Source organism: Bemisia tabaci, chromosome 6, assembly GCF_918797505.1.
Source record: "Bemisia tabaci chromosome 6, PGI_BMITA_v3".
Lineage (NCBI taxonomy): Eukaryota > Metazoa > Arthropoda > Insecta > Hemiptera > Aleyrodidae > Bemisia > Bemisia tabaci.
The window spans coordinates 21,871,428-21,890,062 of NC_092798.1; the positions used below are offsets into that span (position 1 = coordinate 21,871,428).

General features: G+C 39.6%; 1 protein-coding gene across 8 annotated transcripts in view; it reads right to left on the reverse strand.

The window, feature by feature from the left end:
* Positions 1-18,635, reverse strand: part of HisT (Histamine transporter) — a 55,199-nt gene that overhangs the window by 13,802 nt on the left and 22,762 nt on the right. The window contains exon 1 of one of the 8 annotated variants that reach the window (XM_072301302.1): positions 11,504-11,707. The exons of 3 other annotated variants lie outside the window; for them this stretch is intronic. Coding sequence is in view for 1 of the 5 variants with exons in the window: in XM_019057103.2 (XP_018912648.1) it covers positions 3,844-3,874 (31 nt within the window). In the remaining 4 variants the exon portion in view is untranslated. Of the gene's footprint in view, positions 1-3,843; positions 4,261-11,430; positions 11,708-18,635 lie in introns of those variants that run through there. 4 more of the 8 variants (XM_019057077.2, XM_072301300.1, XM_072301301.1 and 1 more) reach the window with 4 other exon arrangements.

Genomic DNA, 18,635 nt, shown 5'->3' on the forward strand with positions numbered 1-18,635 from the left:
TCCACTAACAAAAAAGGTTGATTGACTTATATACGAAAATTGTAAAACAGCGACAGAAGAATCGTTAATCATAATGGTGTGATACAGGGCCGGATTAAGGGGGTGGCCACATTTATGAGCCGCGGCCCATGGCGGCAAATCTAGGAGGCGGCAAATTTTGCAATTTTTTTTTAAATGTAGGTATAAAAAAAAAATCTGATTTAGAAAAAAATTACAAACAAAATCTCTCATTTCCTGAGAGTATAGTAATTTCTATTTTGTCGTCTTTCGGTGATACAAGAGACAGCACCTTTAATTAAGTAATCGAGTTAAGAGAGAGACCAAACACGCAATTTGGTCAGGAACGGCACGACTGAGAGAGAAATGATGACGACGACTTGAGATGAAAAGGAGAAGCCCTCGGCGCGGCGGTCGGCATGTAGTAACACATATTAGCACCTACAAGACTGCACGAATACTTCACGCATTGCATCAAACGCAGTGCGGTGACTGCGGTCAGCATGAAACGCATAGCGCCTACAAGACTGCGTGAATACTTCACGCATTGCGTCAAACACAGTGCGTTCAGCAGCGGTCTTCGGCGTGAAACTCATAGCGCCTACAAAACTGTCGGAATACTTCACGCATTGCTCCAAACACGGTGCGGTCTGCGCGGCGCGGCGGCGAAAGTTAAAATCATTAAACCACATTTATGTTTGTTCTTTTATAATTTTTTCGTTCATTTCTTATGAATGGAAGGCCTTGTCTACGCAGAGATACGTTTACGAAACTTAAAATTCGCTAATACACGTATTGAGTTGGCCGGTATAAATATGTCACACTAGCTAGGCAGTGTGTTGGAATTCGCTCCAGAACACATTCAGCACACGCACTGTTATTCTGGCACTTAAAGGGACTTAAGTCCCACAATAATGCCTTTTCCTACCACACCACCTCTTTGATTTTATTGTTGGAAAAACATTTTTATCCTAAAAAGTATTTGTAATTTATAAGTAAGGTTGTCAAAGCAGACCATTGGTTAAAATTATCGTTTATGAAGCTTCCTCCAGCTACCTTATGCATAGAAAAAATCACCAGAAATTCTCTACAGCGTAATTTGAAAGCCGGGCCAGGAGGCACTCTGCCACGTTAAATCTCGAACATCGCGGGCCTATGAGACCTAAGTACTTCGAAGTATACAAAAAATTGGTAAGGATTTCAACTTGAAGCTCTCAAGTACCAGCTGCTCCCTTCTTGTGAGTGCAAAATACAATCATATCATTTTTGAAAAGAAATACGAAAGAAGAAATTCAAACATAAATTAGAATTCCTCATCATCCACTGTTTAAAAATGGTGGCTCCTAGAGTTTTCAAAAAATGTTATCATAAACCACTTTGGACAGCTGGTGATAATTAGGAACCTCTGGTTTGTATTAAAGACTTTCATTTTTATTACAATGCTTTATTTCTCGCTGAGGCACAAAAATATAATACCCTCCCACTCAGGCTGCTATCAGACTCTGTTCGCATTTATTTCCTCTTTTTCCTGCTGGAGAGAGGAGGGAACGGTCACCACTAAAAATATACATGATTGGAAAGACCAATAAATGAATAAAGAAATTATTGAAGGTACCAAAAAAAAAAAAAAAAAAAAAAAAAAAAAAAAAAAAAACTGTGTAAACCGAAGATTCCTGCTCATAGTCAATTGGACGTATTTATGCCCAAAGGAACTATGTGCATATGATTTGCGTGTAACATAGTTCCTTTCAGCATAAATACGTCCGATTAATAACAGCGGCCTGATAAATTTGGAATTTTCAAAAATTTGACTGACCATCGTATTGAAACGATATTAAGTGAAATCAATTTTACTGGGTGCCAATTTATGCAAAAATGCTTCTTTTTTAAAGGTTCGCAAAACTTTATCACGAGTGAAGCGTCATGATAGAGAATTTTCAGTTCAAGGGGGGGGGGGGGGAGAGGTGGTTGTGCGCGACTTCAATTCTATTGATTTACCAAAAATTTCGAAATATCGACCCAAATATGCATACTCATGCATTTCATATCTCAGGACAGTGAGCAGGGTGCAAACGTTAAACTTACGAGGAGAGAGACTAGACTTTCGAATCACTCTGTATCTACATTCTGTAAAAATGCCTAATTGTAAGAGTATTTCAGAAAGTTAATTAGTAACCTCTTTCGTCAACCTTGCGAGATTCGTTATTTTTCTTTGCTCCTCATACCCTCACTTGTTATGCGACATTCTTTTCCTCTCCGTATCCACCACATCTGCATGAAAACGTGACCGAAGAGCTGAAAAGTGCTACATGACACTCGAGAATCATCATCACTTACACAGCGTGACCTAACCGAGAGTAAAGTGAAAATTGTTGAAGATGAAGAGTCAACAGCATATACATTCCTCCGTTCATAAGTTTGATCAACAATTATTTTTAAAAAAATATTTTTTTTAGGCTTAAAAAATCAATTCATACGCAACGGTCATACTCTCATGGAAGGGAAAATACAGTTTGCAAATTACATGCTTTTTTTTTCTTTGTTTGATTAAAAACAAATTACATGATGGAGGGGGGGGGGGGACATCAGCTTCCTCGTCAAGAAAAAAAGACAAATGCACAGCGGTTTTTTCTGTATTTGAGTTTAAACAAATTCATGGGCAGATCCAGAGGGAGGGGCGTAATGGGCGTACGCCCCCACATGTTTGCCCGAAAAAAAGAAGAGAAAAAGAAAAAAGAAAAAAGGAAGGAAAGGAGGAAAGAAGAAGGTTAAACGCTTACATCAGGCAAATAACACTATTAATGACAAAATTGACTCAAAATGCATTTTAGACGCTTCAAAAATTTAAAAATTTTCGGGGGAGACCCCCGGACTCGCCTTACGCCGCCCCCTCCCCCGGGGTTCGAGGTGTCTGGATACACCTCCGAACAAATTATCGTTACGGGCAAAAAAAAAAAAAAAATAAGATGCAATTGAACATTTTGGATAGAAACAAATCGTTTGCACTGTACTTAATACTTATCGTGGAAGGTACGAATAAAGGGGATGGTTGTTAATGTCAAATAAAAAATATTTGTAAACTATGAGAATTACTTCAACTGGGCACATCATGGGCAATGGGTCAACTTTTGACAAAAGCCTAAGTGCATACAATTGCCCTAAATTGCCAATTTTTGCATGTAATTACGTTCCACGATGTACCATCGCCTTACCAAAATAAAATGATGGCATAAATGATAAGAATGAATTCCTATTAAAAATGACGAGAATCGAAATTAAACGAACAAATTATTAATTTGGCCTGCAGCTGAAAGCGATAAGCACTCTCAATACAAACGACACGATTATACCATTCATTCGAAGTCGAGAGACTAGAAAATATCGGAAGACTAATAGGTTAAGATTTCCATCTCACAATTTGGCATTATTTTTAAAGTTTGTGACATGAATGCATGTCCGCTTTCTTCAATTACCTCTCCATTTATTTAACTGTATGTATGAAAATGCACCTGTCTTTCATCCATACGACAAAATTTCTCATTTTGCTCGACAGATCAACGCATTGTGATGTTCGCGATGGCCTTTTCAAGGCACTGCGCCTGGTTATAACGAGCCTACAACCCTATCATACACCCGCAAAATAGAGACTTCAGGGAATGGCAATCGTCATCATCTTGGAATGTTCACGACTAACTTTCAAATACTACGCCATCAGCTATGAAAATTCAACTATCCCAATAACACAACATATCCTGAAAATGCAATGTCTTCGTTTTTTGTTTCCGATTAATCTGTTCCGTGATTAAGAATGGTAAAACAATGTAATGAAATCAATTCACTTCTCACCTGGGAATAAAGCGATCTTTTCCCCGTCCATAGTGCGTTTGTTGATGGAAAACTAGACATAAATATTGGAGAAATAATTTACTAAAGCTCACCACGCTTACAAATTGTAAGCCACAAAAATATTCAATTTACTGAATTCAATTTTTCACCGTCAGAATTAAGTTACTGGTAATAAGATTGTAAACCTCTATCTTGATAAATTTTGAAACTTATGGCAAATCCAGGCTAAGGTAACTTAATTCAAATGTATTTAAAACACAGGTAAAATTTCTCCACCAAGTGACCTCTCGATTTTGATGTGTGCACTTTCCGTTTAAATATTTCAAGTAACGAGTTTAATCCCACGATCATACAAAATTTAATTCGTCTGTAGACTCTGACAGCGAGGACATGTAAACACTGATTCGAGGTTGAGCTTTGAGAGCTAACTAAAGTACTCACCTACACAACAATCACTCCATTCACAACCTACACTGCTCTTATCAGCTACTTATTACCAAGCACACTTAATAATCGTACGATATTGAGTAGGTAATTGTGATAAGCACCCAAATTGCCGATAAGGCAACAACAGAGGGGGGCTCCTTTCGGAAGTTGGGGCTGCAGCTGCAATGAGCCACGGGTTGCACTTCCGCCCTAGATATATCGATTGATCTGCCATTTAAACCTATGGTAAAGGATCGATAACCGGGTGTTCCAAACGCACACCTTTATAATCGATTCTTTACCATAGCTTCAAATGGGTGATATCGATAATCGATCATTCACGCCTCCCCCCGATTCACCTCTCTTCATGGAAAAGCATGTGAGGCAGGGCCAAAAGGAAACCCCTGTATTGAATATCGCTAAAGAACAGTTCAAAACTTCGTATTGTTAAATCGTTTACTCTCTTCGCCTATGAAACGTAGTGTCGCAATATGACGGAAAATCATACGAGGACCCCAACTTTTTTTCAGGGGCATGGATTTCTACGTCAACTGAAAAATTTCAGTGGGTCAACACCGAAGTGAAAAAAAGAGTTTCAGAAATTTTCCGGTGGCTCCGAATTCGGTTACCTAAACTGAACAATGCAGTGGTCAGTCAATTTGGGATTGCAGCATTTTTTCCTCTTTCGAGTAGTGTTATAAAAAACATATTATATTCGAATTTGCTGTAGCCATGGTAAAAATTGGAAAATGTGCGATTTTTTCCGATTAAGATTCGCGCATGACTGTCATTCATAGGTAATTTTAGATGCAAACATGTTACTCTCCGGGGAGGCAGGTTCACAAGGTTCGGTGCTTTTTAGCCTTGAAATCCCGTGATATCCCGTAGCACCCCGTTTAGTATCGCAACGGCATGCACAGATGTCAATGACTAAAATTCTAATTCCTATGCACAAAGGAAATTTCTCCCCTCGACGGTCTTACATTATGTAGTTAATTTGCTTTTCTGACATTCACTCAGACAGTTTTTGACCAAACACACAAAGAGATCGACACTTTAAGTGGAGCTGAAGTATCTAGCATACAGTGAAAGTTGCTAATTTGGTATTTGGCGGACACTCTGACCTCAATTTTGTAAGCATTTGGTAAACTTAGAAGTAGGTGCGACGTTTAATCAGTGACATCTCTTCACTCTCGCGAAATATTACGCTGAATGATAAGTTGAATCGCAAATCCAAGATCTTGCAACATCCTGTATAAAGCTCGGTATCATACTAAAGTTATCAGTTAGATAACGAGTGCACCACCACGGTAGTCTGAATTCAGCCCGAGACGATTTTTTGTTTTGTTTTGGGCGACACAACCTTAAAACGAACGGATTCCGTCAGTTTGAGCGTTTATGAATTTACGGACGGTTTGGACCATCTGCAACCCGACCCTCAACTCAGGTGCATGGACAAAGTTTGCGCCCGATTTATTGCGTTCACGGTGTCGTGATCGCTGACTAACACTGGAAAAAAACACATTGGATCTAGAGTCCAGACTCTTAAAAACATCGACAAGAAAAAATACTCCTATGATTCAATCGAATTTTTGCTTGAATCAAGAACCAAACCCCTTAATTTGAGCGGATTTCCTTTTGATTTAAGCTTAAATATGATTGAATCAAGAGTATTTTTTCTTGTCAATGTTTTCAAGAGTCTGGACTCTAGATACAATGTGTTTTTTTTTCCAGTGAAGCATCAGGGTAGAAGAGTCAAGCAGAGGCGGATCCAGCAATTTGACAACACCGGATTCCCTTAATTTAAACCTATGTTAGATAATCGATTCCTGTCGGAGCACCTGATCCCTCCAAGAATCGATACATTTCCATAGGTTTAAATGGAGAAAAGACGATGTTGCCAATTTGCTGGATCCGCCAATGGCAGTCAAGACTCAAGGGGATACGGCACAAAGAAAATGAGCGCTCAAGCAGAGACGAGCGCGTCATTTCGAATTTCGCGCTTCTAATTTAGAATCTCCCGCTCGCTGCGCGCCGAACGTGCGCGATGAAAATGGCGCGAAAAGGGGAGACTTTTTCGCTTACGCCAAACGGATATTGCCCGATGGCCTTTGTCCTCATCAAGCGCGAGATAACCTAACGCAAGGTTGGAATGTTGACCGCGATGAAGGCTGGATTTTTATTTTTAATTGTTTGAGTTTATTGCTGACTTCATGGTGACGTATGACATATAGGTCAGCAATGTCGAACGTTTCTCGCAGACATTTTCGTTGGTGACTTCGTCGGGTTCATCGACGCACTCATTACTATCTCGTCATTTCCCAGAAAATGTAATGCAACTCCATTCCAATTAGGTCACCCAATTGATTCCAACAATTCAATTTTTGAGAAGTTAATCGCCGTACAATTCGTCTCTAAAATTTTCCCGATTTTTGCAATTTGTCTCTAAAATATTCCTGATTTGTTCAATTCGTCTTTAAAATTTTCCTGATTTTTGCAATTTGTCTCTAAAATATTCCTGATTTGTTTAATGCATCTATAAAATTGTCCTGATTTTTGTGCGTGTGATCAGAAAGAAAATCAGTAATATTTTCAATTCGAAATTCTTAGCAGTTTCCGGATAAAATTACAATTTCAAGGTGGAAAGTATATGCAACCTTGAAATAAAGTTACGTTTTTTTGTCCAGATAATGACGTTCTTTCACTCCTTAAAATCAGGCTAATATGGACCACATTTAGCAATGAGGAGCTACTATTTCTAACACATCTTTAAAAGCTTAAAAAATGTCTGTGCAGGTAAACCAATGAGCGCCTACGTTGCTTCTAAACTGAGTAAAAAATGGTAGTTTTTTACTTCGCGCACTGGGAAAGAAAACACATTGGATCTAGAGTCCAGACTCTTGAAAACATTGACAAGAAAAAATACTCTTGATTTAATCGGATTTTTGCTTGAATCCTAACAAAATCCGCTTAAATTAAGAGGCTTGGTTCTTGATTTAAGCTAGATTCTCATTGAATCAAGAGTACTTTTTCTTGTCGATGTTTTTAAGAGTCTGGACTCTAGATCCAATGTGGTTTTTTTTTTTTTTTTTCCAGTGTGCAAAATGTAGTCTATATGATGTTCCCAACTTACGTTCAGGAAAAAAAATCCTAAATGAAGGCCCATCATAATGTAAAATTTGTCTACTGACATATCAAGAATTTCATGACCTCGTTGCGAAGAAATACCATTTCAAAAAGAGACAATGGACGGAATGGGGGGGGGGGGGGTGTCCTCAGGTGATACCGCAACATCGGGACGGAGGATGTTCTCAGATTCGCGTCGTCTGGAGACTTATCAGCTCGCGCGACATTGGCGCAGCGAATCAGACGGCAGAATCCCGGCGAGTTTTGATAACATGCGCTTACATTGACAGGAGCGGATAATCCACTCTCCGCTCAATTATTAGTTCCGCCCGCCCGTGTGTAAGCAAGTACTCGAGCGCGTTGCACCGCATGTACGCACTCGAATGGAACGGTACTTTATTCGGGGATTATCGACGCCGCATGCCGAGCGTTTCGTCCGCCAGATCACGAGCGGTGTCGCTGGATCTCGAGCATGAAACTGGCAAAAAGTCACCGCACTGGGAAAAAAAACCGCTTGGATCTAGAGTCCAGACTCTTGAAAACATTGACAAGAAAAAATACTCTTGATTCAATAAGATTTTTGCTAACATTAAAAGGAAATCCGCTCAAATTAAGAGGTTTTGGTTCTTGATTTAAGCAAAAACCCGATTGAATCAAGATTATTTTTTCTTGTCGATGTTTTTAAGAGTCTGGACTCTAGATCCAATGTGTTTTTCCCAGTGTTTTTTTTTGCTCAGTGATGACGATGCTGAGACACCTGTCCAATGGAGAATTTGCATGCAATTTTTTATTGCTTCATCTGAAAGTTCTTAAAGAGCTGATTTCTCAGTATTTTTTATAATTTTTATCTGATACGGGAAATACTATAGAAATAGATTTAAAACAGAGAAAATGCACCACCTAATGACGTCAGAAATATTTTTACAGAATATTCTGCTAATAGAGAGGAAGAATCAAGTAAGTTTTTAAGAAATAAAGTCGACTAGTTTTCAGATTGAAAATAAAGTATGACGGGACGTTTGCGATGTCGCAAATAGATATACGTGGTTTTGCACTTTGGCCATCGATATTCTCCTCAAACTACATTCGTGGTTATGTGAGAATCTTGCAATCGGATATTCGAATACGTGGGCGATGATGGAAGGCGTCGCCAAAAAAATAATATTGATGAATTTCGGCAGCACGACGTATGTTATTAGGTACAAAATACTAAATTTCAGCGAATAAGCTGACTTTTAATGATAAAAGAAGAAGAATAAGAAGAATAAGAAGAATAAGAAGAAAAAGAAAAAAGATTGTTAAACCTCTTGAAATTCTGATGGCGTGATGATGAACTGAAGTTTACTTCTAAGCTTGATAGGAGTGATTCAGTAAACTGCTACCACCCACCTTCCCTCAACAACGATACAAAAACTTCACATGCTTTCATTTCCTTCGACTGCCTCAAAGGAAACGCATTGACGATTTATAAAACATAAAAATGGACATTTATGATTGACCCCCCCCCCCCCCCCGGAAAAAAGTATTCCTTTTCAGCCAATCACGAATTTAAGTATTGGCCAAATTCATCCATTCTGTGATACTACACAACGATGACGATGTGTGGAAATAAAACGTTCGGAGGAAGAGTTCCTCCGATAAACGCGTCCGAAAGAGAATTTGCAATAAAAGTTGAGCTTGACGCTCTTCTGAGAAATGTATTTCCAGGCAGTTTCTTTAGGGAGCTTTAACCTCTCTACATCAGCACTTATTTTTTAGATATTATTTTAGATTTGTCAGGAATGAGACGGTACGGGAGATCATGGATGCCAAGCAGACCATCGTGCATGGTATTATGACAAAACAACTCATTTGGTATGGTCATGTCCAGAGAATGGCAGGAGACAGGTTGCCGAAGAAGGTCCTTGATTGGGTTCCTCCTGGGAGAAGACGCAGAGGGCGCCCAATGAAAGGTTGGAGGGAAGGGATTGAAGTGGAAATGTTAAGGTGCTCAAATCCCCCAAGATTTGTGGTTTGAAAGAGAGCAGTGGAGGTTAGGAGTCGTAGAGCGCGAGGGAGTGCTGTAAAGCGACTTATATGTATGTATTTTAGATTTTTATGGAGACTTTTAATTTTTCTTATTTATTGATTTTAGAGAGGAAAAGAGTGAAGCAGCGTAGATGGCAAGTGGGCATAAAGAAAGTGATTAGATAAGAATGCAAAGTATGAATGAATGAATATGACGGTGGATGGGATATAGAATTAGTGATACCTCTTATCACCTCGATTCAATGTTACAATCGTAGTAACTTTTTTCATATGACGAACTTTGCGGCTCCACCTCTTCCTCACAACTTTCTTAGGTTTGAAAAACTATGTACCTCAATATTCCATAAAGTCTGCAAAAAAGGATAGTTTGCAAAATTTAACTCCTCTCCGCTACAACCCTACAACCCCTACAGATTTTTAAGCTTAAATTTCCACATTTATGTTTTCTTTTGGATCATCATCGGTCAAAAAATCTACTTTCAATTTAGTGTTCTGACTAGTTGTGGCCGAAAAACTGAAGCTAACTTTACTTTAACATATTAATACAGAGATTGAAAAATAAATTGTTATCCTGCGGCATCTCGGATATTCATTTACAGTAATATTTTGTCATGAAGTGAACTACATGTATTGGGAGGGGAGGATGCGTATATTTCAAAATGCAATCCACCGAGACACTCTTAATATTTTTAATTATGGATACCCATCACTAAGTATCTATCAACACGACATCACAATCAAATCAATTCGCTTTCAATTCGTAAGTTACTACTTAAGTTACTACGTAAGGACTACTTAAAGTATAGGTAAGCTGGTAAGCACTCATTTAACTATCATATCCGAGCTTCCTCGTAAGGTAATTTAATCTAATTTAATTTATTGTCGCCATCATACCCGGGTTCTTTTACAGGAAAATTTAAATTAACATGATTTGCTTGGGTTTAAGTGAGCATTCGTCCTCCCTGAATTGGCACCAAAATTCAGGGATGAACCGGTAGCAGGCCAGATTATCCACGAGTCTCTTTGCGTGATCCACCACTGATCGACTGATCTACCGTTGCCTTCTTCAGAACCAAGGTCAAATCAGGGTTGAGCACGGACCTCAGCAAAACAGGAGTCACTCTCTGTTTCTTCCGAGACCAGCTAGGAGTTGTGAATGAGAATGATGACTGGATTCAGGGATGGAACTAGGAATGTCTTGTGGGGATGATGAGCATTGAAAGACACTCTAAAAAGGGTTGCCTGGGGGGCATCCTCCGATATGAGGGTGCTCTAGGGACCCTTGAGAAAATTTTAAAATTTGAGAAGTCTTGGGTGCACTTTTGAGTCGTTCATAAGGGAAAAACTGGTCGAAACGCGGCTTCAGGAATGACACACTTGGTTCGCAAAATCCCTTAAATTTTATGAAAACACGGGATGCAGCCTCCCCCTATTTCCACTCATGATTGTATCAACTCTAGCATGTCGATGGCCAAAGTGCGAACTCATGTATCTCCATTGCGGGGTTTCAAAATTTTCGTCCCTATTTCAGTTTTTCGAAGAGAAACAAGCTAAATTTCTGGCTTGAAATTCAAACAGAATATTCTGCTAAGAGAGCAGCAACATCAAGGACGTTTCCCAGACATCATGTATGTACGTAGACTACTTTTCCAAAGAAAAAAATGAAGTAGGTATGACGGGAAGTCTGCATCGTTACAAACGAAGATACACGGTTTCGCACTTTGGCCATCGATGTGCTCACAAGAAAATGTATTATCCAGCTAATTTATTTCGATTTTCACTTTTTCCCGAAAACACCAGGGAAGTATTGTCTGTGAACTTAATTGAAATTCTCCGCTCGAAAACGACCGAACTCGGGTTTTTTATGATGATCATTTTTTTGAGTAGAGACACTACTTTTCCGACCGTTACGCAATTTTTAAAAAAAATTCAGTTTTCCGAGATGGATCGTTTTTGAACGGAGGAATCCAATCAACATCTGACAAGGTAGCCTAATCAAAACCATACATAGCAAAATATATAAGTGCTGTCAAATGAAACCTCTGCACTTGATCCAAATTCCAAAAAAATCCTCTGATACCGAAATCTAATCAGTACACTTCGACCGGACGGGATTTCGGTCGTCGCGAATTTTGGCGGGAATCGCGCGAGGCGTCCGCGTGACTCTCACTGAAATCGCGCACACGTGTTCGCGGGTCGCGGGTCTCGGGTCGCGGCGGCGTCGCGGTGGGCTCCTATCGAGGACTGAGCGACGGCAGCACCACGACTGCCGCGGAGTCGGTCTCCTATCTGGAAAAGGTGGAGAGGAGATGGAGTAAGTATTAATAGTTGTCAAGATAACCCTTTCCCTTTCCAACACTCGCCATGCCACCCGCCGGATCATCCATCGCAGCTGAAATCGCCGCTGCCCGATGCGCGCGCACCCCGGCATATTTACAGCACCATCCTCCCCCTCCCCCTCCCCCCGCGGGTCGCCTGCACTCCACACTCCACTTTTATGTCTGTTTATTTGTGTATACTAATTGGGAGAGTTGGGAAAGAAAGTCGCTCCTACTCTTTGATAAGTGTCCCGGCCGGAGAAAAGGACAGGAAATGCGGATTTTGGGTAAATACGTTGAAAGAGTGCAAATCGACGCGAAAATATTATCGTTGGAGAGTTTCCGACTGTTTGAATGCGCGCGGATCAAAATTTGCGTGCGCCGATACCGTAGACTTGGCATGAATTAAGAGGGATGGGTGCGAGAAGCGTATGTCAGATTCGCTTCTGATTGGCTGCTGAAGTTGGTCTGAAGTGTGCGCCACGAACAGTTCACGCAGACTCGCGGTTTGGTGTGCGTGTATACGTCGAGTTTTGCGGATGTATTGGTGAATGGTCTGGTCATGGATGAGGAAAAATGTGCTGGCTCGCACTTACGTCACAATTATTCGGGTGCATCTGAAGGCGTTTTAATATTACGTCATGACGTCACGAGGGGGAGGTGAGGACAGTTTGTATAATGGCGCGTTATAAAGGAAAATTTAAGAAGGTTAGTAAGGAGGAAGATGAGGATTAAGTGAGGGAAGGAGAAAGGGAGGGAGGATCAGTGGATGTGAGAATCAAGGCAAGCATTGTGCTCTTTTTTTTTTTTATTTTTTTTTTTTTTTTTTTTTTTTTTTTGCGCGCGAGATGGTATTAAAGTTTTAAAGGAAACGTCCAGATTCTTGAATATGTTTTGTCAACCAACAAAACTACACAAGAAAAAAATTGGAATAGATTACGTGGTACATATATTGTGCAGTTTTGCTGGTCGGCTGCGATGGAGGCATTTTCCAAGATGTGTAATTTGGTTTTGCTATGCAATTTTCAAGAAAATGGGCTGAAAAATGGTGCCTGTTGCATCTCCATAACAACGTCAATGAGATGTAAAGAAGTTCATCTTAACAAAATCACCCTCTCTGTATTCCGGCTGTTTATCTCATGTAATTAATGGTTTTTAAATAATATTCTATCTTTATTATAAATATAATTTCTTTTTATTGTTGACTCGACTCAACAATGCCAATCTGCTATGCTCATAATCCTTTCAACTTGATTGGGCATCCGTCACTTAATATCAAGATTTTTCCTCTTTCATGAGATTGGAAAGCGAAGAGCGAGTTAAATTAGTTTCCATAATTATTCAGTCTCTATTTTAATTTTTTAGCTTTTCATTGAGAAGTCTCGGACAAGATAAAAGTTAAGCTCGATTATCCTTACATTTTGAAATTAAAAGCAAGACGTTGGAAGGGTTTCTAAAAAAGAGGACCGTCTCGATTGCAAATTCTGAGTCACCAAAAAAGGGTGCTATGCTTAGCTCTGCTTGACATATACTGCCAGTGCAAAATTTTACAGGCACTTGGATGTCATCGAGCAAAAATTATCTGACGCTAAAGCGGTTTGCTACTTCAGCAAGGCCTTCCATTTATAAGAAATGAACGAAAAAATTATGCCGCATTGTGTTTGACGCAATGCGTGAAGCATTCCTACAGTCAAATAGGCGCTGTGCGTTTCACACCGACCGCTGCTGATCGCACTGTGTTTGACGCAATGCGTGAAGTATTCATGCAGTCTTGTAGGCGCTATGCGTTTCATGCCGACCGCCGCGCCGCTCCATTCCAGGTTAAATTGCGTGTTTGGTTTCTCTCTTAACTCGACTAATTAAAGGTGTTGTCTCTTGTATCACCGAAAGACGACAAAATTAGAAATTACTATAATTTTACCCTCAGGAAATGAGAGATTTTGTCGCCTTTTCTCGTTTGTAATTCATTTTCTGAATCCGATTTTTTGCTCTCTTTTTTTGATACCTACATTAAAAAAATTGCAAAATTTGCCGCCCCCTAAATTGCCGCCATGGCCGCGGCCCATGTGGCCATCCCCTTAATACGGCCCTTAAACGTCTCATACTATGAGACGTTCAATACAACAGACAAAAAACAGTTTGGAAACCTGGGCAAAAGTCAAAATCGTCACGTAATGATTCGCTCGATACCTCTCATCTCTTTATGAGGCTGCATAACACTGGAAAAGCACCCCATCCCCTCCACGAACGTTGCATAATTCAAAGAGCCAAGTCTTGAGCTTCATGAGAATTCGCATTTCTCGAGACTCACGCGGAAATGAGATAGATTGATATTAATAAATGAAGTCCAATTATGGAATATGCGCGCGGCAGTTCAATATCACTCGCTAAAAGAGCGCTCTGACAATATCTGAAACTAATAAAAACATGACAAAAAATACCTGGTCAAAATTAAAAAGAGCTTGAATGCTATCTACCTAGGAAGAGCGGAGTAGATAGTGAATAGTGAATCCCTATCTTAGAAGTGCGTTTTTGACCTATTCTCGAAAAATCTAAAATATTAATGTTTGGATGCAACTGTAGCTTTGGTCAGGTCTTCAACCGTGCGGACGAAAATATGAGATCAGGATCATAAATCGACGTCTAGCGGTGGATGGTTTTCTGTTGAAAATGACGCGTAGGAAACAGGTGAAAAATTCTGCTGATATCAGTTGGATCTCTACTGATCTCCCTTGAATCTCTGATATCAGTTCAATCTCTACTGGTAAATTAGTTGAATCTCTACTGATGCAGATAAAGTCAAAAGATATCAGTAAGATGTCTCTATCCGTTTTTGGCAAATACGAGTAGTGGTCCGACTGATATGGCGAGGAATCCAGAGCATATCAGGACAGGCATGATAGATATCTCAGGGGCTATTTTCCGTTTGAAGAAAATGTATGAGATAAAATGCGATGAAATACAGATATTAGCTGTTAATCACATCGACAGAGAAATTCCTAAACCACGCATATCGGTTTGCGACGTTGCAGACTTCCTGTCACATTTTATTTTTTATATGGAAAACTACTCAACGTGAATTTTTAAAAACAGCCATGATTTTTCTTTTCTGCGCGGAGAAAATTCTGCGAAAACTTCAAGTAATTATGATGATTTGCTCATCTGTAAAAAAATAATATGAAAGCGGAAATGACACCTTTTAAACACAGCAAACGAAATAATTGATGGTTCCGGAGTTTCGCCGTCGAGATACATCCTGATCAGAGGCTTCAATTTCAGGAAAAAAGGAAAGAAAAAAACTGATATCAGTAGAATTTCTTAACTGATATCAGTAGAATACTCTAATGACGCAAGTAGAATTCCTACGGATCTATTTCGGACAAAAATGAGTAGACCCAGGCCCTCCCATCATTTTTGACAGGGCTGACTATGAATATCTAATTTTAACCCAATCCTCGTCTCTACACTGAAAAAAAAAATCTCGTTGTATTTACTAAGAGAAGGGTAAAATTACCAAGAATTCAGGGTTCTATTTGATCCCAGTTTTTTCTTGGTAAAATTACCAATTCCATAAATGGTAATTTTACTAAGAAATCTCGGTAAAATTATTGAACTTTCTCGGTAATTTTACTGGACCTTGGTAAAAACGCCAATATTTTTTATCGACTGTGGTAGAATTACCGAGATAAAATGGCAAAGTTACCGGGAATTGATTACCAATAAAAGTGGTATTCTTACCTGAAAAATACAGTATAAATACCGGTTTATAGGTAAGCTTACCAGTCTGTCTTGGTAAAATTACCAATAATTGGTAAAAAAAATGAGATGGTAAAGGTACCAACAGAACTTGGTAAAAACGACGAGAATTTTTTTTCAGTGTATATCAGGGCAATGAAAAAAGAGAGCACTCATAAGCCGTAGAAGATGACTCAAAGTATGGGTGCGAGTTAATTCCAATAACAAAACGCGGTGAGTATTGTTCCAATACCCAGGTTGAGCGACATTTGCACACCCCTCCCCCTTTCCGGTAATGGCGTCAGCCTTCAACAGCACCTGTATTTACAAATTTAAGTCGTAACCACCATAATTTCTTCGTAACTATCCTATTCTTTGAGGTATTCAACAATGAACATCCAAAAACAGTTTGACCTAATCCGCGGTGTGGTTTACTGTATTTTTGAGTCGGGAATTGTGTTTCGCTACGAAATGGCTTTGATGTGATACCGGAAAATGCAGCATCAAAGTCGAGCTTTTTTCACGTGAGTTGATCGTTGCGATAGTACTTACTCTTTACGAAACGTTTTCAGTCGAGAAAGGAGCAGCGTTGGATGCCAGGGTTTTGTGTTTTATTCACCTCTGTTGTCACTGCTTCTATGCTAAACGCAGGGTTTTGAGAGAAGTTCTTTTGATTCTCCTAAAATCTAAAATGTTTGGAAAACATAACCGAAATGTCGATTGCTAAGCAAAAGGCCCTTAAGGTAGGAAAGCAATAAAATGAAACAGCACAGCCGAAAGAGCCTAATTCCATGTCGTTTGGCTCAAGAACACCAAAAAATTCCATTCATTGATTTTTCTGGGAATCTCAAAGTTAGAGGACGATAAATTTGTAAGGTAGGAAAGCAATAAAATGAAACAGCACAGCCGAAAGAGCCTAATTCCATGTCGTTTTGACGCAAGAAGACCAAAAAATTCCATTCATTGATTTTTCTAGGCAATTTCAAAGTTAGAGGACGATAAACTGTGAAATTGGGAATAGCACAGCTGAAGTTTGCTAGAATTTTTGCAAGCTTTAGAGAAGCGTCATTTCAAACACAAGAGACGTAATTATGTAAATTATTGCCGAAAATTTTGGGTCAAGATTCTTAAACGTTATGGAAAGCGTTTAGCAGAGAATATTAAAAATCAATTAGTCGGATCCCATATTGATTTTTTACGCTGCACTGACCGGATTGAGCTTCCTCTTTTTCCTCTTTTGCCCACCTCCATATCACACATACTTGAAGGGATTTAACGGAATAGTCTTCCAGGGGATCTCAGAGTACTTTCATTAGAGTGTTCAAAGACAAATCAAGGGTTTTTTTTTACATAGAAGTGAATTTGAGATCCTCGCGCCAAACCTGAATTACAGGGAGAAACGAAGTATTTCCGATTTTTCCCCATTTATCTTGATTTTTCAAAGATAGAATGCAATCGGATAAATCAACCAGGGAAAGAAAAAAGTTACGGAATATTTAAGAAAAGTGTATCGACAGCAACACGTTCAACTAGTCGTTTGAGGCAGTTGCAGGAGACAACAGAATCCCCAAGCGTCAGCCGCTGCGCCTCGCACGCGATCGCAAAGTTAATGATAGCGCCTGGCTCGGATGTAACTATTACTGCTCTCCGGAAGTCCGTGTTGCATATACACAAAATAGAAGGCGCTCTGGTTGTCCTTATGCTCAGCCGCACAGCACAATAGAAAGTGCATAGAGCGAATTATCGTTTAGTCTTTTCAAGAGGTACAATTTGTAAACGAGGGGTTCTCTATTTAGCAGGACTGGATAAACGATAGCGAATGAAAAGCGGCTGCATTAGGCGTCTTAACAACAAGAACGCTTAGGGCTTCTTGTTCTTGTTCTCACTTGAGTGAGAGAAGAGAGAAAAAAAGGAAGGGAAAAATAAGAAAAAGGGCAAGAGTGAAAAAACTGGAGGAAAAAAGTTTAAAGTTTGATATGATACCAAAACTTTAGTTTTTAGTGTTTCAAAATTTAAAGGTTGCTTCTTTAGATAATGATTAAAAGAAAGAAAGAAGGGGGAAAACAAACAAAAAGACCCTCCATTGAAGGAGGATCTGCAAGACTCACTCAGCTCCAAAGGAGAGTTTGAAGGATTTCCTTAACAGGGCCGGATTTACCTACTTGCCGCCCATGGGCCGCCTGTATTTTTCCGCCCCCTTCTCATTCGTTTTGAAACATCAATAGATCGTATTCGACAGTGGTTCGATGTATCGTTTGGTTCAAAATAATGAACATAACCTCAAACAAAATTTTGGGATTTAATTTGGAAAAGCAGAAAATGGGAAAATTCCTGACAATTTCACTTTTCATTGCCATTTGGTACTCGAGAGAATAAAAATTCGATCACATAAGACCCGTTACCTCAGATTTCTAAATTGACTTTTGAGGCTGTGTTACATATTGAACCAATCGATATCAATATAATCTCACCTAGGTGATCTATAGAATACGATCTATAAAAATCATCGAACGAACGTGGCCGGTGGGGGAGGGGTGTATGAAACGCGTTTACTCGTGTTGGGCACATTTTTTGTGAAAGCACTGTGAACACTAACAAAAGTTCACAGAACTTTGAGCGAAAGTTAAGTTCCGCAAACCATCCCTGTTTGGACAAGGCCTTCCGTTTATAGCAAATGAACGAAAAAATTATGAAAGTACAAACAAAAATGTGGTTTAATAATTTTAACTTCCGCCGCCGCGCCCACCGCACTGTGTTTGGCGCAATGCGTGAAGTATTCATGCAGTCTTGTCGGCGCTATGCGTTTCACGGCAACCGCTGTGCTGCTGACCGCACTGTTTGACGCAATCCGTGAAGTATTCATGCAGTCTTGTAGGCGCTATGCGTTTCATGCCGACCGCCACGCCGAGGGCTTCTCCTTTTCATCTCGGTCCTCGTCATTATCGCTCTCTGCGCCGCTCCGCCTCAGGTCAAATTGCGTGTTTGGTTTCTCTCTTAACTCGACTAATATTAAAGGTGATGCCTCTTGTATCACCGAAAGACGACAAAATTAGATATCACAATACTTTTACTCTCAGGAATTTTACTTGAGAGATTTTGTCGCCTTTTCTCGTTTGTAATTTATTTTCTGAATCCGACTTTTTTCTCTCTTTTTTTGAA